The following is a 23,221-nucleotide window of genomic DNA, read 5'->3' as shown; positions in this document are numbered from 1 at the left end:
GAGGTTTGCCTTTTAGTTCTTTGCTCCAGGTAAACATCCATTCTTCCGCTTCGTCTTTATCCGTTTGCCTATCAGGAGAACTTTCTGAGGGAGAGGTAGATAATGCTCCAGTTCTTAAAAACTTGATCTCCTGGGTCTTCCCAGCATGTGTTAAGTGGACTGTTTCCTTTCCCCACCCCCTCTGCTGCTGACAAGAATGGCCCTGCTGTCAACCATGGCTGTGTGTGGGCAGAATGGTGTAGAGGGAGGCAGCATGGTCATGCGGAGATGACGGCCTCTGGAATCACACTGATTCCACTGAATCACACTCAGATCTCTCCTTCATCGCTGACTGACTCTGGTCTGTGTTCATCTCTCCAATGAGGGTGCTGTCTGCTGCCTTGCAAGGCCATTTGTGAGGAATAGACAGGGTGATGTGTGGAAAGCGCATAGTATCAGTGCTCGACTACATAGTAGGTGTTCACTGTTGTTCAGTCGCCTAGTCACATCCAGCTCTTTGTGACCCCATGGACTACAGCATGCCAGGCCTCCCCATCACTTACCATCTCCTGGAGTTTGCTCAGACTCAAGTCCATTGAGTCGGTGATGCCATCCAACCATCTCCTCCTCTGACGCCTTCTTCTCTTTCTGCCCTTGATATTTCCCACCATCAAGGACGTTTCCAATGAGTCTGTTCGCATCAGATGATCAAAATACTGGAGCTTCAACATTAGTCCTTCCAGTGAATATTCAGGGTTGATCTCTCTTCAGATTGACTGGTTGGATCTTCTCGCTGTCCAGGGGTCTTCTCCAGCACCACAGTTCAAAGGCATCAATTCTTTGGTGTTCTGCCTTCTTTATGGTCCATCTCTCACAACTGTACGTGACCACTGGGAAGACCATGGCCTTGACTATACAGACCTTTGTCAGCAGAGTAATGTCTCTGCTTTTCAACACACTGTCTAGGCTTGTCATCGCTTTCCTGCCAAGAAGCAATTGGCTTCAGTCACGGTCTAGTGATTTTGGAGCCCAAGAAGAGGAAATCTGTCACTACTTCCATCTTTTCCTCTTCTATTTGCCATCAGTAACGGGGCTGGATGCCATGATCTTAGTTTTTTTAATATTTAGTCTTAAGCTGGCTCTAGGTGCTCATTAAATGCTCATTATTCTGGTTGCTATTGTGTGGAGAGGAACAGGAGTGACTGTGGTGTGTGAGGAGCCCAAGAGAGGAGCCCGGGAGTGGGTCTTAGCCAGAGGAGCCAGTTTTTTTTTAATGGAGACCAAAGGAAAGGATGCAGGTATGTTAGGGTCTGTGTCACTGTTGTAGAGAAATAGTGTAGAGTTGTGCCGCTCAGTATGGTAGCCACCAGCCTCATGTGGCAGTTGAGCATTTGAAGTGTGGCTGGTCCAAACTGAAATCTGCTGTTAGTGTAGGACACACACCAGGTTTCAAAGACTTCATATGAATGAAGTGAATATAAAATATCTCACTGATCTTGTATACAAATAACATGTGTAAATGATAATATTTTAGATATGTAGATCTAAGTAAAATGTTGTTAAAATTGATTTCACTCATTTCTTTTTACTTTTAAAATGCGACTGCTAGAAAATATAATGAGGCTAGCATTATATTTCTATCTGATAGCATTAGACTAGGAGATGGAGACCTTTTGTATGCAACCATATACAATGTTAACTTGGGGATTCATGTAAGTTTTAATTTTTTTAAGCTTCTTTTGAATTTTTTTCTTTTATGATATTCTCTTCTTAAGAGCATGACCATCCTAAATCAAGATGTCAGTCAGGGTAATATAGGTTAAGTAAGAGTTAAAAAAAAAAAAAGTAAAAGAGGCACCAAATATACTCCTTCAGATCAGATCAGAATAGATCAGATCAGTCGCTCAGTCGTGTCCGACTCTTTGCGACCCCATGCATTGCAGCACGCCAGGCCTTCCTGTCCATCACCAACTCCCGGAGTTCACTGAGACTCATGTCCATCGAGTCAGTGATGCCATCCAGCCATCTCATCCTCTGTCGTCTCCTTCTCCTCCTGCCCCCAATCCCTCCCAGCATCAGAGTCTTTTCCAATGAGTCAACTCTTCACACCTCAAAATCCAAGGACCCCGATTGAGATGCAAGGTATAAATGGATTTTTGATGGTTTAGTGGGTCATCTAGAAGCAATGAAAAGATCCTAGAGTTTTTTTTTAAGCCATTGCATGATTCAAAAAATAGGGTGTATACAGAAGTCATCTCCCATCTTGATTATTTGTCATTAGGAGATGAAAACCTACTAGCAGTCAATGATCCTAGAATTTTTTTAGATGCAAATTATTGAAGCAATTACACAAATGATCAAGAGTAAAAAGAAAAGGGAATCACAATACTACATATTAAATTGTTATCGGCTTGATTTTCACTAAACTTATTTTGGTATTAAGACATTAGTTAAAAAGGATTGACTTGTTTTAAAAACTTAGATAGTAATCTCATCACCAGCTTATGTTGGAGCTGTAAGATAGTTGCTAATTTCAGACATTTATATAATCTTTGTCTTTTGAGGTAGATTGAAAAATAAATTTTCAATTTTTATTTTCATTTGAGTTTATACTCACTGTTTTTTATGACACATATGAAATAGTTCTGTTGTCAGTTTGTTCTTTGCTGATACAGGAAGCGAGCAGGGCATATGCATTTTGAGAACTTTGTGGGCACTTCTCATTTTTCTTGATTTGATCACAGGATGAGGTATTCCTCATTCAAGTAAACTTGCTGCCATGATTCTTTGAGGGTATAACATGCTGTCACTTGTAAGAGGCAATGTATTTTAAGTGCCACCTTGTATAGAAAATTAAATGCTGACTTCCTAGGTGGCGCAGTGGTAAAAAAATCTACCTGCCATTACAGGAGATGCAAGAGAAGGGGGTTTGATCCCAGGGTAGGGAAGACTCCCTGCAGGAGGAAATGGCAACCCACTCCAGTATTCTTGCCTGGAAAATCCCATGAACAGAGGACCCTGACAGGCTACAGTCCATGGGGCCACAAAGAGTTGGACACAACTGAGTGACTGAGAACACACACACGCACAATAAAAGTCTGATCAACTATTGGTTATTAGCATTCAGAGATGTTAAATGGAAAAAAAGTGCACCTTATAAATGATGAATTATAATACACAGATTTTGAAACTTTTGAGTAGACTAGAAGGAAGCTTGTTTTATACATTAGCATCAGACTTTAGGCCCTCTCAGAGTGAGTCACTTTCAGTGAATGTGGTTTAGTGCATTGGAACTCTTTTCATTTGATTCTTTAAATAACCAGACAAAAGAAAAGTGTAATGAGCTACTTTTTAAGTTGCTGGAGTCCCTTGATTCAGAAAAGGGAACTTCTAACTTAATTTCAACCTCTGCATCTCCCACTGACCCCCAGACACACACCAACCCTGTTTTCAGCCATTACCTATGCTTCTAACAAAATTTGTTCTCTTAAAGGCTGCTGATAGCAGTTATTTATAGCCTCTTGTGAATTCAGGACAAAGTGTTAAATTGCCCAGGGATATTTGCTTTCTAAGCCTTATCTCTAATTATCGACTGAAAATCTTTATCTGCTTAAAGAACTTTGAGGCCTCAACTAGCCGTATGGAACAAGTTTTGTATGAATGGGGGAGGGTGCGGGCAGCCTCCTGTCCACCTCTGTGGAAGGCCGTGGACGGGTAACAGAGCAGCTCGTTTCCTTTCCCACCCGGCAGTGTTCAACCACGTCTGTCTGCTGGCTCGCTGCCCTCATACTAGCAGTCAGAGCAAGTAAGAGAGCAAATTCCTTCTACCGTTGGCCTGACTGACTGTATCTGAGAGGAAAGCAGAGTTGTAATAGCTGCATTTCTGACTAATTTCATTGAATTTTTATCAGTTTTATCTTCCTTTTGATAGAGGCTATTGAATTTTAAGGAAACCCTGTGATGTAAAGAATTCTTTTGTAATTCTCAATAGCCACTTCCTACTTACCTGTTTTCTTTTTTTTTTAATTAATATATTTTTTTAATTGGAGATTAATTACAATATTGTAGTGGGTTTTTGCCATACATTGACATGAATCACCCATAGATGTACATGTGTCCCCCAGCCTGAACCCCCCTCTTACCTCCCTCCCCATCCCATCCCTCATAGTTACCTGTTTTCCACATCTCTAAATTTACAAATCTTACTGACTTAAGTCAGGCTTTCCACTGTGAATGACTCTTTGGTAATCCAGATTCTGAGCCTACTTTTTCTAAATTTTTTCAGGCATTCCTAGGCAGGTACATGCCAAGGCAGTTTGGCTCTTGGTTAAACAGCAAAAGTATACTTGTGGTCCAACTTGAAGATGGAAGCAAAACTTTTTCCTCTCAAGTTTGTAGTACGATCATCACTTGTGAATCTGCTGATGCTTTGTATACTTTTTACATAGTTACATTGATGCTCAGTAAAAATGTAAAGTTAATTTATCATATTGGGGCTTATCAACAGAGCTCTCCATTGTGTTCATGGAGTCGGTTAAAACAAATGGGTGTTTCTCAATTAAAGATGTGCAGTGTTGCACATGCTTTCATTTTTGAATTAGTTTTGAAAATTATATGGAAAAGTATCATCTCCGTAGCTAAGGTTTCTAGTTTAAGATACAATGTAAGGCAGTATTTATGATATAGCTCTGTAGACTACTAGTGTAGTGTGTTTGTTGATAGCATCCTACGGGGTTTTCAGATTAAATACGGGGTTTTCAGATTAATCCTATAAATGTCTCTATGTGTTTGAATGACTTCGTCTTTTGGTCTTGCAGCTCGGAGTGTGGTTTTCTCTGGGCTGTGCCTATCTGGCCTTGGAAGACTACAGAGGTTCAGCGAGGGCATTTCAGCGGTGTGTGACTCTGGAACCCGACGTAAGTTTGTTTGGTCTTCTTTCCTTATCACAGCTCTTTGGTACTGTCTAAATTATTTGAACTGTACTGTAGTTCAGAACAGCAATTCCTGCAAGTATGTAGTTTCAGTTTTGCAAGATGATTAAGTTGTAGAGATTTGTTGTAAAATATTGTGCCCATGGTTAACTGTCCCGTTGTGCACCTAAAAATTTGTGAAGAGGGTGATCTCATGTTAAGTGGGGTTTGGTTTTGTTTTGTTTTTGTTTTTCTATTAGCTTAAAAATTTTTTTTTGTTGGAATATAATTGCTTTACAATGTTGTGTTGATTTTTGCTGTATGACATCATGAATCAGCTGTATGTATACATATATCCCCTTCCTCTCTTTTCTCTCCCACCCCCACCCACCCATTCTACCCCTCTAGGTCTCCACAGAGCACTGAGCTAAACTCCCTGTCCTTTACAGCAGTTTCTCTCTAGCTTATCACAGTAAAAGGGGAGAGAGAAAATAAGGCAGAAAGATTCAAACTTTCTATTATTTTTATGTCCAAGTAAAAGGACATCATTCCTTTTGTGCTGGAGGAAAGTGTACCATTGGTAGAAGGTCATGCCCTAAGGTATATGATTTATAAATCTAGAAATAAGTGTTTTCTTATAATATCTAAGGTATTCATAGTTTTGTTTAGAAAATAATTGTAATAAAATAGTTTTTTAGTTAAAAAATATACTTTGCTGAAATATACAGCAAAGTGTCACATATATTTTGTCACTCCCCACTATGGGCTACCTGTTAACTGCATTATTAGAAAGTTCTTTTTTTGGTAGTTTATGGTCTTTAAATATTTAACAGCTTTACTGAGATGGTAAATAACTCACATACCATATAGTTCATCCATTTAAAGTGTACGATTCAGTGATTTTTTTTTTCTTTTTTAGTGTATTCAGAATTGTGCAACCATCACCACCGTTTTAGAACCTTTTTATTATTGTAAAAAGAAGCCCCTGTACCAGTTAGCGATCATTCCCCATTTCACCCAGAGACTTTGCACTCGTACCTCCCACCCCGACCCCTAGGCAACCACTGATGGATATTCTGTCTCCATACATTTGCCTGTTCTAAATGTTTCATGCAAATGGAATCATACCATGAGTAGTCTTTTGGTGGCTTTCTTCACTTAGATTAATGTTTCCACAGTTCGTCCATGTTGTCTCATATATCAGCACTTCATTCCTTTTTATGGTCAAATACTATTCCATTGTATGAGCATATCACATGTTAACTTAACTCATTCATCGATTGATGGGCATTTAGATGGTTCCACTCTTCAGTTACTGTGAATCACGCTGCTGTGAACATTCACTCACAAGTTTTTGTGTAGACACATGTTTCCGTTTCTCAGCGTCTTTGTCGACGCTTGTCGCTATCTGTTTGATTATAGCTGTCCTAGTAGGCAGTATCTTGTTGTGGTTTCGGTTTGCATTTCTTTGACAGCTGATTATCTTGAGCATCTTTTCATGTACTTATTAGCCATTCGTGTATCATTAGAGAAATGTTTACTCACATCCTTTGCCCATTTAGGTTATTGGTCTTTTTATTGTTGAGTTGTAAGAATTCTTTCTGTATCCTAGGTATAAGCACCATATCAGATATATGATTTACAAATTTTTTTTCCCATTTTGGAAGCTGTTTTTCACTTTCTTATAGCGTCTTTGAAGTACAAATGTTTTTAATTTTGATGAGGTCTAACCTGTTGCTTGTGCTTTTGGTGTCACATTTAAGAATCCATTGCCAGATCTAAGGTCATGAAGATTAACTTATCTTTTTTTCTAAGAGTTTTATTGGTTTAGTTCTTATGTTTATGTCAAATCTAATGTTAAACCTAGTCATTAAGCTTACCGTACTGTGTGTGGTGGTGCATATTCACTAAACTTATTGTGGTAATCACTTCACAAATATATACATGTACCAAGTCACTATGTAGTACTTCTAAAACTGTATATGCTGTATGTCAGTTGCAGTGCTGTGTATAGCATTGTACAATGCTGTGTATCAGTTACATCTCAAAAAATAACACTTTCAGATAACGTGCTTTCTTTTTTTTTAGTTCAAGAATTTTATTTGGTTCTTTTTACAATTCTTGTGTTTCTACTGAGATTCCCTAATCGTTCCCTTATTATGTTCATGTTTTCCTCAAATATCTGATTATATTTATAACAACTGCTTTGAAGTTTTTATATGTGTATTCCAGTATCTCCTTAATTTCGGTGTCTATTTCTGTTAACTGATTTTTAAATTGGTTATGGATGAATTTTCCTGCTTGTTTGTCTACCTTTTTTTTTATTATTATCATATAGTACACTTGTGGATGCTATGTTGTTGAGTTTCTAAGTTTTGTTGTCTTCCCTTGAAGAAAGTAGAGGGGTTTTTTGGCATTTGGTTAATTTCATTATGGATCAGCTTAATTTTCAGCTTAGAGTAGGTCTGTTGTTGTCCTTGTTTTAGAGTTGCAGTCACCCTTCTCTTGAGGTATAACATTTTGGGGGCTGAGTTTAACCCCACGGCTGATCAGTAAGAATTCTCCACTAAGATTGGTTGAAACTTGACTAGCTCCCAGCACTTGTTTGAGCCCTGGAATTTCCATTCAGCTCACAGCTCTCTGGTAGTTGTTCCCTACTTGGCCTTTAGAAGTTTTTCCCTGCACAGTATAGCTTAGTATTTAGCCAAGGATTCAAGGAGTTGCTTATTGAGATTTCTAGAGCTTATTCTCTGAATAGATCTCTCTTCCCTGGTAGTTTGTCTTGCAAATTCAACCACCTTTGCAGCTCTGAACTCTGAACTTTTTTCTTCCTTTCAGTAAGACTTGCTGTGTTTTGTTTGGTTTCTTTCTTTCTGTGCTGTAGCCCTCTTAAGTGCCTCTAGCTAGAAGTGCAGGTTGATTTTTGAGACACCTCAACAGCTCTTCTCTCAGGGATCACAGTCCTGTGCTGCCCACTGTCCAACTTCTCAAAAACAGTTGTCTCCTAAAATTTTGTCCAGTTAGATGTCTTTTTATGATAATAAGACTAGTCTGGTCCTAACTGTATTCTGTCCATAAGCAGAGGTCCATTGCCATTAATTTTTAAATTGTGTCTTTGGAACTTCAGAACTACATACTCTGTGTTTTATAAAATGTGGAACGAATAAGAGCAAGCATAATTTATATCATTCTTGTTAGAATCAACATTTATACAGACTTTAATTTATTGTCATTGCATAGAAAAATAGGTAGAGAAATGTGTTTGATGAAATACATAGCCTTAACATTGCAGAACACATACTCCTTTATTCTCCTTTCTGATAAAGGATGATGGTGAAATAGCAAACCCTTTTATGATAGGAAAAACAATATTCTGCACTGCTTTAGATTTGTAATTAATCTATATATTGTGTAAATACTGTTATAAATTGCCCAACTATTTTGTAAATCTAAATTTGAAAATAGAATCTTTTCTAAATTCCAAATTAAGGCTTTAACAATTATATCATTCTGTTGATTGTTTTTGTGACTTTTAAAAAATTATAAATATTAAGTTTAATTATAAATGTTTAATTTAATTTTCTTATACACTTCTAACCTTATTGAAAATTATGATTGTAAAAGCACATCTTGAGCCAAGAAAATATATTTTTGTTGGCAGCAGTTATACCTAAAGGAGAGAATAGTCTGTAACTGAATTCTCTATCATTTCAGAATGCTGAAGCTTGGAACAATTTATCAACTTCTTATATCCGCTTAAAACAAAAGTAAGTACACCAAAAAAGATGAAGAACTTTGCTTCCAAAATAAATGAATGAGATTTTCTTCAATTGAACAGTGAAACATTGTGCCTTTCCTCGTTATCTTTTTCCCCTTTCCTACCCTTATCTTTGAGTTACAATGACTTAATTTAGCCATTTTCATTCTAAGTGTAGTTTATTTCTTTAAATCACTTAGTATGTAATAAATATTTTTTTGAACTCTTTATTTGAAACTGAAATTTTGTGTCCTAAATGCCATTACATGATAAAAGCAAGCATGCCTTTAGTCAGCTCAACAGATAGATTCTTTTTTTTTTTTTCTTTTAATTTTTTACTGGAGGATAAATGCTTTACAATATTGTGCTGGTTTCTGCCATACATCAACATGAATCAGCCACAGGTATACATATGTCCCCTCGCTCTGGAACCTCCCTCACATCTCCCACCCTATTCTACCCCTCCAGCGTGTTGCAGAGCATGATTGCTTGCTGTGTACTGAACATTATTGAGAAACAGAAGTATGAACCAATGACTTCAGGGAGTTTGGGTTTAGAAAATATTAAGCCATATTATTTAAAAAATTGATTAATAATCTAGGTCATATGTGGTAAGTCTCAATGAAAAGTAGAAAGAGGGCTAGGATAGTAGGTAATATTTGTAGGACACTTACATTCTCTACCACTTGTATAGTCCTCTGAGGATCTCAGAGAAGAGATCATGTGTGATGCTGGTTCAGAAACACTTCTGAGAGATTGTTGGACTCAAGCTATAATTTGAAGAATTGGTAGAGGGGACAGGCTTTGGAAATAAATGGTCATTAATAGCTGTCCTTAGCCTTCTGAATTTGGGTGACCAGAAGCAGGGCGACAGGCATGAATGCCACACTTTAGGGGACAGGAAGTAAAGTCGTCCAGCTCGAGACTAGTGAGAGCCATGGTGAGAGATGAGATTGGGAAGGTCAGTTGGGGTCAAATGGCAGCATGTTCTGATTGTTCGACTAACTAGTTGAGACTATCCTGTTGGTAATAGGAAGCCAGAGATTTCAGTGGGGATAATTTCATGAAGAGAGAAATTTCTTGAGATTTCATGAAGAGGGAAATTTATCTGATGACCGTGTGTGAGACAGACTAGAGAGGAAACTGGGGGCTGGGATACCAGTTAGGAGACAGCTGTTGTAATAGTCCAGGCAGGAGACATCTAGGCTGGAAGAAGAAGGGGCAGATGCCAGTTTATAAAGGGGACAAGCAACTGGACTTACTGACTAGCTACAGAAAGAAAGGGAAGAGGCAAGGATGGCTGTTATCCTAGTTTTAAATAAATGAAAGGATAGATATATTTCCATGTTTGTTTGCCCTTATTTTCAAACTTAGTTTTCTTTGTGATTCATGAGTATTTCTGGAGATATCATAAATCCACATTACGTCGAGATCATGAAATGCTTCTGCTGCTCTCGGATGATAACTACATAAATAAAGTACTGTTTGTTCCATCACGCTCTGTGGAAAATAATATTGTGTTCTTGATTGCAACTGATTGTGTTAAAACTCACTAGAGACTCTTTTGGTGTAAAGCAAGGGGAAGGGAAATCCCTGCCATAACCGTGGAGTGCTCTCAGTGGGTTTTTCTAGTAATCTTGATCATTGTGTATGTAGCGACCTCTTGTCCTCCAGCCCATTAACCCTAAGAATTCTAATTGCTTTCTCTCTTGCTGGTTCTTGCACATTGTTCCTCAGCTTCTCTTTGACACAGTTTTGTCTCCCTGCAGCTCCCTGAATAGGGTTTTGTGTAAAAGTGGGGTTGTAAGGTCAGAGGTAAATCACTCCTTTATTCTTGCCATTTTACTTTGCTTTCTTTGCTGCCACTGCTCTAGACATAGCTCATTTTTCACTCATGAGATTGTTACTGCAGGGGCAAATCATTACTACTCCTCTCAAAAGAATCCTCTCCCTGCCTTAAGGTGACCCTTTACACTCCCTCATCTCTCGCTCTGCTGTTGCTGGGTTCTTCACTAAAGTGCTGTTTTCCCTTTTTCATCTGATTCCCTGAGGTATCATGGCCCTACCAGTCCCATGGGAAAGTTTTCCATTTTCCTACATAATTGTCATAGTGCATTATCATACCACCATGGTTTGATAAATGAATCCAGAATTGAAGCTCCCTAGAAAGAAGTCATACTTTCCAAAAAAAATGGAATTTTATTGCAAAAATTTTGTGGGCCAAGCAACCAGGATTAGAGGGTAGGAGGACACACAGGAAAAAAGATAACCCTCCTGGTGTGGGATGCTGCTGGTTGACATCTTTTCCAACAGGATAACTTCATCCCTACCCATATGTGGATGGGAGACCTTGGGAATCTCAGTCCACCTCAGGAATCTCAGTCCGCAGTTGATATCACATCTGATGTGTGCAGAGGGAGTGGAGAAAGGGGGAAAAAATTATATGGAAACAATTTATGGCTGAATATGAAGAAGTGTTAGAGCAAGGGTACTTCCATTTTTAACTATAAAGGAGGGTGGGTCGGGGGTAAATGAATTAGTACATTCCATGACAACTTTAGGTCAATTGTTTAATGTAGAGAATACAAAAGTAAACTGCAGTGAATTGGTTGTTATGAAAAGACTAAAAGACTAATTGTAAAGAAGTCATTTCAATCAGTACCGTTGATTAAATGATTTGTGTGTTCTGTGACTAGCTGAGAAAGTTACTGATGGTATGGGCACACTTCTATTTAAGTTCTTAAGGGGATGACTCCCAGACCAATGGCCTGGATCGGCCAGAAGAAGCTCCATCATCACCTCGAAAATTTGCCTTGAAGTCAGCAAAAGGGAAGTCTTGATGAAACACTTTGAGGCTCAGCAGGAAAGGAGACGTGGACCTCGTGGTCTTAAGTTCACAAAGCAAATGCAAAAAGGCTGTTGGAGAGGGACAGATAGCTTACCCTTGAAAGAGGTTGCTATAGTTGTCCAGTAAAACATTTTTGATCTTCAAGGGAGTTATAGTGTTTGTTCAGCCAGTAGAGTAAAGCATTAAGAATCTTTCTGATAGTTAAGATGTTTAACTTTTAAAATAGGTGACATGAAGTTTTGTTGATTTCCTTGTCAATATCAAGTTCTTAAGTCTTTTTCTATTTTCTGAAGTAGCTTGGATAAGGCAAGGATTCTGCGATGGCTTGATAAACTTTTTCTGTAAAAACTACCTAACCTGGTTTTCATTTTTATTCGTTTATTTGGCTTTGTACTTGTTAAATCATTTTGCATGATTTGTTTGTGATGTTCTCATGATTTTTTAAAATACTACTAATTTTATTTATACCATTTTTCTAAATTCTAATGGAATTTCTCATGATGTACTCTGAATATAAGTTAAATAAGCAGGGTGACAATACACAGCCTTGACGAACTCCTTTCCCGATTTGTAGCCAGTCTGTTGTTCCATGTCCGGTTCTAACTGTTGCCTCTTGACCTGCATACAGATTTCTCAGGAGGCAGGTCAAGTGGTCTGGTATTCCCTTCTCTTTCAGAGTTTTCCAGAGTTTGTTGTGATCCACACAGTCAAAGGCTTTGGCATAGTCAGTAAAGCAGAAGTAGATGTTTTTCTGGAACTCTCTTGCTTTTTCAGTGATTCAACGGATACTGGCAACTTGATCTCTGGTTCCTCTGCCTTTTCTAAATCCAGCTTGAACATCTGGAAGTTCACAATTCACATACTGTTGAAGCCTGGCTTGGGGAAGTTGAGCATTACTTTGCTAGTGTGTTAGATGAGTGCAATTGTGCAGTAGTTTGAGCATTCTTTGGCATTGCCTTTCTTTGGGATTGGAATAAAAACTGACCTTTTCCAGTCCTGTGGCCTCTGCTGAGTTTTCCAAATTTGCTGGCATATTGAGTGCAGCACAAGCTGGAATCAAGATTGCCGGGAGAAATATCAATAACCTTAGATATGCAGGTGATACCGCACTTATGGCAGAAAGTGAAGAAGAACTAAAGAGCCTCTTGATGAAAGTGAAAGAGGAGAGTGAAAAAGTTGGCTTAAAACTCAACATTCAGAAAATTAAGATTATGGCATCTGGTCCCATCACTTCATGGCAAATAGATGGGGAAACAATAGAACAGTGGCAGACTTTATTCTGGGCTCCAAAATCACTGCAGATGGTGACTGCAGCCATAAAATTGAAAGATGCTTGCTCTTTGGAAGATAAGTTATGACCAACCTAGACAGCATATTAAAAAGCAGAGACATTACTTTGTCAACACAGGTCCATCTTGTCAAGGCTATGGTTTTTCCAGTGATCATGTATGGATGTGAGAGTTGGACTATAAAGAAAGCTGAGTGCCAAAGAATTAATGCTTTTGAACTGTGGTGTTGGAAAAGACTCTGAGAGGCCCTTGGACAGCGAGGAGATCCAACCAGTCCATCCTAAAGGAAATCAGTCCTGAATATTCATTGGAAGGATTGATGCTGAAGCTGAAATTGAAACTCCAGTACTTTGGCCACCTGATGTGAAGAACTGACTCATTTGAAAAGACCCTGATGCTGGGAAAGATTGAAAGCGGGAAGAGAAGGGGACGACAGAGGATGACATGGTTGGATGGCATCACTGACTCAATGGACATGCGTCTGAGTCAACTCCGGGAGTTGGTAATGGACTGGGAGGCCTGGCGTGCTGCAGTCCACGGGGTCACCAAGAGTCAGACACGACTGAGTGACTGAACTGAATGGAATTCAGCTAGACATTTGTTTCATTATTTTTTTTCCAAAGAGCCAACTTTTGATTTTGTTGATCATTTGTTTCTTTCTTAACATTTCTTCTTTCTTAGAATTATTTGGTGTTCTTCTATCAAATTAAGTTGAATATTTTAACTCATTTCCCATCTTTCATAATTATAACCAATCCATGTAAAAATTATAAAATTTTCTCTAAATACTGCTTTTTGTCTCTAAATGCTATATCTTGCAGATAGTGATATATAATACTTTCTTTAAATTCTAAACATTTTGTACTTTCTAGTATGAATTTCTGCCCCCTCATTGGTTTCTTTACTTTAAGAGTGCATTTCAGGTTTGTAGGCATATGTTTTTTTAACTCTACTTACTATTGATTTTTTATTTAGTTGCAAAGAATATAGTCTACAGACTTTTAGATTTACTTACTAAAAACACAACTCCTAATTATATTTGTTCTTAGTAATTAAGTTACTGACATGCTTCCTCTGTTTCTCTTGTCATCATTGAATATTTCTTATATCCCTTTTCTTCTCTTTGAAAGTCCTATTATTTTTGCAAGAGGAGACCCTTGAATAGTTCTTTTAAGTAAGGGCCAGTGGTAAAGTTTCCTGTTTTTTGTACATGTTAAAATTTTTGATATTGCATTTATTCCTAAGTGTTAAGTTTAGTTGATGATAAAATTAATTTTCACTTAACACTTTATAAGTAGTGTTTTATTGTCTTCTGTCATCTTTTGCTACTTATGAAATATCTGCTGTTCTCTGTCATTCTTTTATAGGTTTTAGGATTACCTTTATGTACTGTGGTTTCACATAATATGTCTAGGTGTTGGTTTACCATTATTTAGAATACTCAGTACACAAAATACACTTTTGATCATAGAATTTTGATCTTTGTTTAGTTTTGGAAAATACTCAGTTATTGTCTCTTCAAATATAGTGTCCTCCCATATTCTGCATGTGTTTACTCTGAAATGTCTATGGAATGTGTACTTGAATCTTACCTCTCATTCTTCCCTCTGTGTCTTTATTATTCTTTTTATTTTTTAATCTGAATTCATTTGAATTTCTCACTATTATCTCCCAGTTCATCAGTTCTCTCTTTGTGTGAAACTAGTTTTTGTCACATGTTGAGGTTTTTTGGTTTGTTGTTTTTAATGTCTTTTGAGTTTCAGATTTTCTACTTGGTTTTTATTTGTGTGTCCCTATTCTTATTTCATTTCTAACTCTTATTTATTCATTTGTTTATTTGGCTGTGTTGGGTCTCAGTTGCACCGTGCAGTCTTTCACTGCAGCACACGGGCTCTCGGTAGTGGCCTGTGTGCTCAGTACTTGCAGCGCGTGGGCTTATTTGCTCCGAGGCATGTGGGATCTTAGTACGCCAGCCAGGGTCTAACTCATGGCCCTTGCATTGCAAGGTGGATTCTAAACCACTGGGCCACCAGGGAAGTCCCAGTTTCTACCTGTTTTGTTTGCCATTCCCTGTTAGGGAAATTTGGGGTGGTTTTGGGTTGTTTGGCCCTCTAATTTTGTTTATTAACATGAATGTTTCAGGACTGATAGAAAGTTCACATTAGCATTTTATACATTTAGGTATGGCTTATTTAGCTATGGCTATTCATTATTGGGTTTTTTTGTTTGTTTGTTTATTTGACCTTCAATAGAGTAAAAGCTTTTAGAACATTACAAGAAGCCCTCAAGTGCAACTATGAACATTGGCAGATCTGGGAAAACTACATTCTCACTAGCACTGATGTTGGAGAATTTTCTGAAGCCATTAAAGCTTATCATCGGCTCTTGGACTTAAGAGACAAATACAAAGATACTCAGGTAGGGTATTCATATTTTGTTATTTCAGTTTGTGTTTACTATTAATACTTGATTATAGAATACAAATTGTTCCCTTGACTCTACACAGGAAAATTTTGTTAAACTCAAGTAATATATAAAAGAGTACTTTTCTTGTATAGTTGAATATGCTTAGTTACATATTAATCCTGACATTCCAATGTCAAATATGTTTATGTAATCATAGACTAAATATCACTGTGACTCAGTAATATGTGGTTTACATGTATATAGTTGGCTTGCAGAAACTTATGCTTATGTTAATCTATTACTTTGGTTATCTCAGTGTAATAGCTGGAATAAATCCCATACTCATTTATTCACTCATTAAACAGTCATCTGTATAACTTTCAGATTGTTTGAACGATATAGAAATGAAGACTAACGTTTTCCTTGTACTGTTTAATAAGATGGTCTTCATCTTAGGATGAAGTCAGAACTGGTTGACTCTTAACAGTACAAAAATTACTATATCCTTTCAGAAACTGTGGGAGTCCTGAAGGCCCTGGGTTTTACATCCAATAGGATTAAATATAAAAGACCTTTTGTGGGATTAATTTGTGAAGAGACTGTATAAAGATAGGGTGTACAGGAGCTTACAGGTTACAAAGTTAGGGGGCTCGAAAATGTAACATTATATTTGCAATTATCAGCATATGCTATTAATGAATTTGGAATTATGTAAAAACAGAAATAAGAAATCAGTTCAGTTCAGTTCGGTCGCTCAGTCGTGTCTGACTCTTTGCGACCCCATGAATCGCAGCACACCAGGCCTCCCTGTCCATCACCAACTCTCGGAGTTCACTGAGACTCACGTCCATCGAGTCAGTGATGCCATCCAGCCATCTCATCCTCTGTCATCCCCTTCTCCTCCTGCCCCCAGTCCCTCCCAGCATCAGAGTCTTTTCCAATGAGTCAACTCTTAGCATGAGGTGGCCAAAGTACTGGCGTTTCAGCTTTAGCATCATTCCTTCCAAAGAAATCCCAGGGCTGATCTCCTTCAGAATGGACTCGTTGGATCTCTTTGCAGTCCAAGGGACTCTCAAGAGTCTTCTCCAACACCACAGTTCAAAAGCATCAATTCTTCGGCACTCAGCCTTCTTCACAGTCCAACTCTCACATCCATACATGACCACAGGAAAAACCATAGCCTTGACTAGACGACCTTTGTTGGCAAAGTAATGTCTCTGCTTTTGAATATGCTATCTAGGTTGGTCATAACTTTCCTTCCAAGGCGTAAGCGTCTTTTAATTTCATGGCTGCAGTCACCATCTGCAGTGATTTTGGAGCCCAAAAAAATAAAGTCTGACACTGTTTCCACTGTTTCCCCATATATGATAATATCTCACCACTCTCATGACTTACTATATATATATATACACTCCAACTATTCCAAAATTTACCTTGTGTCTGGTCCTTGTTTTTTTTAGCTGCAGCCCTCCATCTATATGCATGCTTTTGCAAATTCAGCTATATAATCAGCTAAATTGTTGTAAAGCTCAGGTTCTGGGCAGTTCACTTAAAGATCTGCGACTTTGTGAAAGTCACTCAGTTGTGTCCAACTCATTGCAACCCCATGGACTATACAGTCCATGGAATTGTCCAGGCCAGAATACTGGAGTGGGTAGCCTTTCCCTTCTCCAGGGGATCTTCCCAACCCAGGGGTTGAACTCAGGTCTCCCTCATTACAGGTGGATTCTTTACCAGCTGAGCCACATGGGAAGCCAGTTTTGTGACTTTTTAAGTAGAACCATATACCTACTTACAGGAGCTATGTTGACCCCTTCAATTACTTGTCTTTTCCTTGTTTTATTTTATTTTGGCCTTTTTAAGTATTATATATTGACCATCCAGTATAGAAAGAAGGGACTTGAGCTTTGAGTGAAGATCACTTAAAACATGTTTGGAAGCACAGCAGAATTTTTCATCCTAGAGAGGATAGGAACCCTCACTGGTCTCTTTGCATGCCCCTTCCCCCATCATCTTGCACTTGTCCTGTTCACTGTTGTGATGGCTCTTCTTCTGCACTCAGCCCCTAGGCTCTGAGCAGGTCTTGGTATGTTGCCAAACCACTGAGGCTGGAACAGAGATTCCAAAGTGCCTGTTTCTTGTTTACCTCAATTGTAATTTTTTTAAAGGCCCTTATTTACTGAGGAAGCTTCATGAAGGCGGTTCTAAAATCTCATGCTTGCTTAGTTGCTTCGGTCATGTCTGACTCTTTGTGACCCTATGTGCTGTAGCCTGCCAGGCTCCTCTGTCCATGGGATTTCCCAGGCAAGAAAGAATACTGGAGTGGGTTGCCATTTCCTTCTCCATCTGAAATCTCAGTGAAGGAAAATGAAAAGAAAGTGAAGTCGCTCAGTTGTGTCCAACTCTCTGCGACCCCATGGACTGTAGCCCTCCAGGCTTCTCCGTCCATGGAATTCTCCAGGCAAGAATACTGGAGTGGGTCGCCATTTCCTTCTCCAGGGGAGTCTTCCCGACCCAGGGATCGAACCCAGGTCTCCTGCATTGCAGGCAGACACTTTACCATCTGAGCCACCAGGGAAGCCTCAGAGAAAAGGTAAATAAGCTGCATTGCTGGTATATTCCATTTTACACATGAAGTAAATTCTTTTTTTTTCCTTTCCTTTCACAAAGCTTGTTCAGAATGCACAAAGATACATTTTGAGCAGTTTTCAGAAAAGGAAAAAAAAGTAAAAGAACAAAACCTTCTCCCAGCATAAATTGAGGTGCTTTCATTTAATTTTTATTTTAAGTAGATTTTCCAAATGTATTTTAGTGATCATGTTCAGTTTTTTTACTCCTTCCAGCAAATCTAATTATAAGAATTTTCACCCATAGAAAATTGTATTCTGATTCCCATTGAAAATTTTCTAATCCTGTACGTGTTTTAGCAGATTATTTAACTTATATGATTTCTAATTTAAGTGAAAATTTAGTAGTTTCCTACCTAAAGAAAATTATTAGGATTTAGTTTAAATTCATGGCCAGCTAATATTTTAGTTTCTTTTTTTCCTATAATTCTTCTGTTCTTCAAATTCATAATATGAACCAAACCTCCTTTTGATGAGTTTGAAATTGGTTTTTATAAAAGTTCAGTAGTTTTAGAAACAGTTAAGGGTGGCATGCAGATTCATTAGACTTCCTTCTCACAGCACTGCTGACATACACAGGAGCAGTGAGAATCGTTCCTGTTAGAAAAAAATACTGCTTGTAAACAAAGCGCTTAGAGAAGCATACGGTGGCGTAATAATGCCAGATGTTATGGCTCTTTGCTTAATTTTTATATTTGGATTTGGGGAAATAATACTGAGAACATAAGGGCTAGATAACCAGTGACATGTTCAGGTCAAAGGATCATCTCTAGCAATTTATAATAGAGAACTTTTGGGTATTTAGATGGAGAAATAGCCGCAGTGAGATAATTTGCTAGTTTATATAAGGCCCTGTGAATAGCCCTCTCCAGAAGTGTCACAGAATGCTGATGGCAATGTTTGGTCTCTGGCAGGTGTGGGTAAACTCGCTCCATAGTGGTTAAGTCATCATTGAAGGAAGGTCCTCAAGGCTAGTGTGGGCTTAGTCATATTTAGCTTTGTGACATGCTTGTGTCTGTCATCATGCTTTCTCACCACTCGTCAGCATGGACAGAGACAATTGACAGATTGTCTGGAATATTTTTATCTTGACTAAAATAATTTTACTTAATTTGACTATGCAAGTTTGGCAACAGGTGTCTTTAAAAAAAACTCTGATATTCTTATGTTTGACACTACCTGACCTTGTTCTATTTTAACTTGCTTTAAAATTCTCTTTTTACTTTATAGATATGATTATTTTCATTTAAATTTTTTTCTATTGTGTGTGTGTAAATTCATACTCATTTTAATACAGACACAGGATAAATCAGCTATAAATTGTTTTTCTCACTATTTGTAATAAGAGAATGTGTGGGTAGTTATACTAGCTTTATCATTTCCTGCCTTTTCTGTCTGTCCTAATTTTGACTAATGCATAGATTAGTATAGCTCAAGAATGCTTTTTTGTAATAGCAGATATTTATATAAATGTCTGGATTATACATACTTTTATTAATCTATCATAAAACTTAGTTTTGTGTTTTTGTGTAATTAGTCCCTGTTCCATTTTCCAGTTTTCTACTGTTAATTTACTACTGTTAATAGTGCCATGAATATCCTTATAGATAAATCCATATGTATATGCTTCTTTCCTCAGGATGAGTTCTAATGTTATTTTGTTCATTTTTTTCTTTTTCTGCTCTTCCCTGTTCCCCTCATATCCCCTCCCCTTTCTCCTCTTCAATAACTTACAGTCATTTTGGGAAAAAAATATAAGTATTGTGCTATTGCATCCCATTTGCTGTTTATAAATGGAAGAAGAAGGGAAAATGATGAACACATATCAAGTGCTTACTAAGTTCTTGACACTATCACGGTTTATCTTTTACAGTTCAGTTCAGTTCAGTCGCTCAGTTGTGTCCGACTCTTTGCGACCCCATGAACCACAGCACGCCAGGCCTCCCTGTCCATCACCAACTCCCGGAGTTCACTCAGACTCACGTCCATCGAGTCAGTGATGGCATCCAGCCATCTCATCCTCTGTCATCCCCTTCTCCTCCTGCCCCCAATCCCTCCCAGCATCAGAGTCTTTTCCAATGAGTCAACTCTTTGCATGGGGTGGCCAAAATACTGGCATTTCAGCTTTAGCATCATTCCTTCCAAAGAAATCCCAGGGCTGATCTCCTTCAGAATGGACTGGTTGGATCTCCTTGCAGTCCAAGGGACTCTCAAGAGTCTTCTCCAGCACCACAGTTCAAAAGCATCAATTCTTCGGCCCTCAGCCTTCTTCACAGTCCAACTCTCACATCCATACATGACCACAGGAAAAACCATAGCCTTGACTAGACGAACCTTTGTTGGGAAAGTAATGTCTCTGCTTTTGAATAGGCTATCTAGGTTGGTCATAACTTTCCTTCCAAGGAGTAAGCGTCTTTTAATTTCATGGCTGCAGTCACCATCTGTAGTGATTTTGGAGCCCAAAAAAATCAAGTCTGACACTGTTTCCACTGTTTCCCCATATATGATAATATCTCACTACTCTCATGACTTACTATATATATATATACACTCCAACTATTCCAAAATTTATCTTGGAAAAATAGATGCCATGATCTTCGTTTTCTGAATGTTGAGTTTTAAGCCAACTTTTTCACTCTCCTCTTTTATTTTCATCAAGAGGCTCTTTAGTTCTTCTTCACTTTCTGCCATAAGGGTGGTGTTATCTGCATATCTGAGGTTATTGATATTTCTCCCGGCAGTCTTGATTCCAGCTTGTGCTTCATCCAGTCCAGCATTTCTCATGATGTACTCTGCATAGAAGTTAAATAAGCAGGGTGATAATATACAGCCTTGATGTACTCCTTTTCCTATTTGGAACCAGTCTGTTGTTCCATGTCCAGTTCTAACTATTGCTTCCTGACCTGCATACAGGTTTCTCAAAAGGCAGATCAGGTGGTCTGATATTCCCATCTCTTTCAGAATTTTCCACAGTTTATTGTGATCCACACAGTCAAAGGCTTTGGCATAGTCTAAGGAGAAATAGATGTTTTTTCTGGAACTCTCTTGCTTTTTCAATGATCCAGTGGATGTTGGCAATTTGATCTCTGGTTCCTCTGCCTTTTCTAAAACCAGCTTGAACATCTGGAAGTTCACGTTTCACTTATTGCTGAAGCCTGGCTTGGAGAATTTTGACCATTACTTTACTAGCGTGTGACATGAGTGCAATTGTGTGGTAGTTTGAGCACTCTTTGGTATTACCTTTCTTTGGGATTGGAATGAAAACTGACCTTTTCCAGTCCTGTGGCCACTGCTGAGTTTTCCAAATGTGCTGGCATATTGAGTGCAGCACTTTCACAGCATCAGTCTTTTAGTATTTGAAATAGCTCAACTGGAATTCCATCACCTTCACTTGCTTTGTTCGTAGTGATGCTTTCTAAGGCCCACTTGACTTCACATTCCAGGATATCTGGCTCTAGGTGAGTGTGAGTGATCACACCTTCCTGATTATCTGGGTCGTGAAGATCTTTTTTGTATAGTTCTTCTGTGTATTCTTGCTATCTCTTCTTAATATCTTCTGCTTCTGTTAGGTCCCTACCATTTCTGTCCTTTATCAAGCCCATCTTTGCATGAAATGTTCCCTTGGTTTCTCTAATTTTCTTGAAGAGATCTCTAGTCTTTCCCATTCTATTGTTTTCCCATTCTATTGAGAGATCTGACAGAATGTGGTCCACTGGAGAAGAGAATGGCAAACTACTACAGTATTCTTGCCTCGAGAACCCCATGAAGAGTATGAAAAGGCAAAAAGATAGGACATTGAAAGATGAACTCCCCAGGTCAGTAGGTGCCCGACATGCTACTGGAGATCAGTGGAGAAATAACTCCAGAAAGAATGAAGGGATGGAGCCAAAGCAAAAACAACACCCAGTTTTGGATGGGACTGGTGATAGAAGCAAGATTCAGTGCTGTAAAGAGCCATATTACATAGGAACCTGGAATGTTAGGTCCATGAATCTAGCAAATTGGAAGTGGTCAAACAGGAGATGGCAAGAGTCAACATCGACATTCTAGGAATCAGCGAACTAAGATGGACTGAAATGGGGGAATTTAACTCAGATGACCATTATGTCTACTACTGTGGGCAGGAATCCCTTAGAAGAAATGGAGTAGCCATCATAGTCAATGGGAGTCCGACATGCAGTACTTGGATGTGATCTCAAAAACGACAGAATGATCTCTGTTCGTTTTCAAGGCCAACCATTCAGTATCACGGTAATCCAAGTCTATGCCATGACCAGTAACGCTGAAGAAGCTGAAGTTTAACGGTTCTTTGAGGACCTACAAGAGCTTCTAGAACTAACACCCAAAAAAGATGTCTCTTCATTATAGGGGACTGGAATGCAAAAGCAGGAAGTCAAGAAACACCTGAAGTAACAGGCAAATTTGACCTTGCAGTAAAAATGAAGCAGGGCAAAGTCTAACAGAGTTTTGCCAAGAAAACGCACTGGTCGTAGCAAGCACCCTCTTCCAGCAACACAAGAGAAGACACTACACATGGACATCACCAGATGGTCAACACTGAAATCAGACTGATTATATCTTTTGCAGCCAAAGATGGAGAAGCTCTATACGGTCAGCAAAAACAAGACCGGGAGTGGACTGTGGCTCAGATCATGAACTCCTTATTGCCAAATTCAGACTTAAATTGAAGAAAGTAGGGAAAACCACTAGACCATTCAGGTATGACCTAAATCAAATTCCTTATGACTATACAGTGGAAGTGAGAAATAGATTTAAGGGACTAGATCTGATAGAGTGCCTGATGAACTATGGACGGAGGTTCGTGACATTATACAGGAAACAGGGAGCAGTCCATCCCCAAGAAAAAGAAATTGAAAAAAGCAAAATGGCTTTCTGAGGAGACCTTACAAATAGCTGTGAAAAAAAGAGAAGTGAAAAGCAAAGGGGAAAAGGAAAAGATATAAGCATCTGAATGTAGAGTTCCAAAGAATAGCAAGGAGAGATAAGAAAGCCTTCCTCAGCAATCAATGCAAAGAAATAGAGGAAAACAATAGAATGGGAAAGACTAGAGATCTTTTACAGGGCATACAGTATTTGAGGTGGGTACTGAAGAGTCCTCATTTACAGTGTATGAATACGAGACCCAGAGAGAATGTGTAACTTGGCCGGTTATATAGCTAGTTGGGACCAAAGATAGGAATCACATTTAGGGGTGTCTTTTTGAGTGAATCATGCCTTGAAATTTGTCAAAATATTTATATTAAACAGCATATTTCCCCCATCATGTTACTGTGCATTTGAATTATATCTGACAAAGGTGTTTTATTTTTTTTTTCCCAAATTGGGGTATAATTTACATACAAGAAAATGCACAGGTCTTAAGTGTAATTTTGATATGTTTTGAC

The 23,221-nt window shown here is 38.5% G+C and overlaps 1 protein-coding gene across 5 annotated transcripts in view; it reads left to right on the top strand.

Annotated features, from left to right (window-relative positions):
* Positions 1–23,221, top strand: part of TTC27 (tetratricopeptide repeat domain 27) — a 184,352-nt gene that overhangs the window by 140,016 nt on the left and 21,115 nt on the right. For all 5 annotated transcript variants that reach the window (XM_086327527.1, XM_086327528.1, XM_086327526.1 and 2 more), the window contains 3 exons: positions 4,797–4,895; positions 8,604–8,656; positions 15,036–15,201. In XM_086327527.1, the coding sequence (XP_086183653.1) occupies positions 4,797–4,895; positions 8,604–8,656; positions 15,036–15,201 (318 nt within the window). The remainder of the gene's footprint in view (positions 1–4,796; positions 4,896–8,603; positions 8,657–15,035; positions 15,202–23,221) is intronic.

Source organism: Bos grunniens, chromosome 11, assembly GCF_055505025.1.
Source record: "Bos grunniens cultivar Pamir isolate PY7600 chromosome 11, Bosgru_T2T1.0, whole genome shotgun sequence".
NCBI classification, from domain to species: domain Eukaryota; kingdom Metazoa; phylum Chordata; class Mammalia; order Artiodactyla; family Bovidae; genus Bos; species Bos grunniens.
This window is presented reverse-complemented; position numbering and strand designations above follow the sequence as displayed.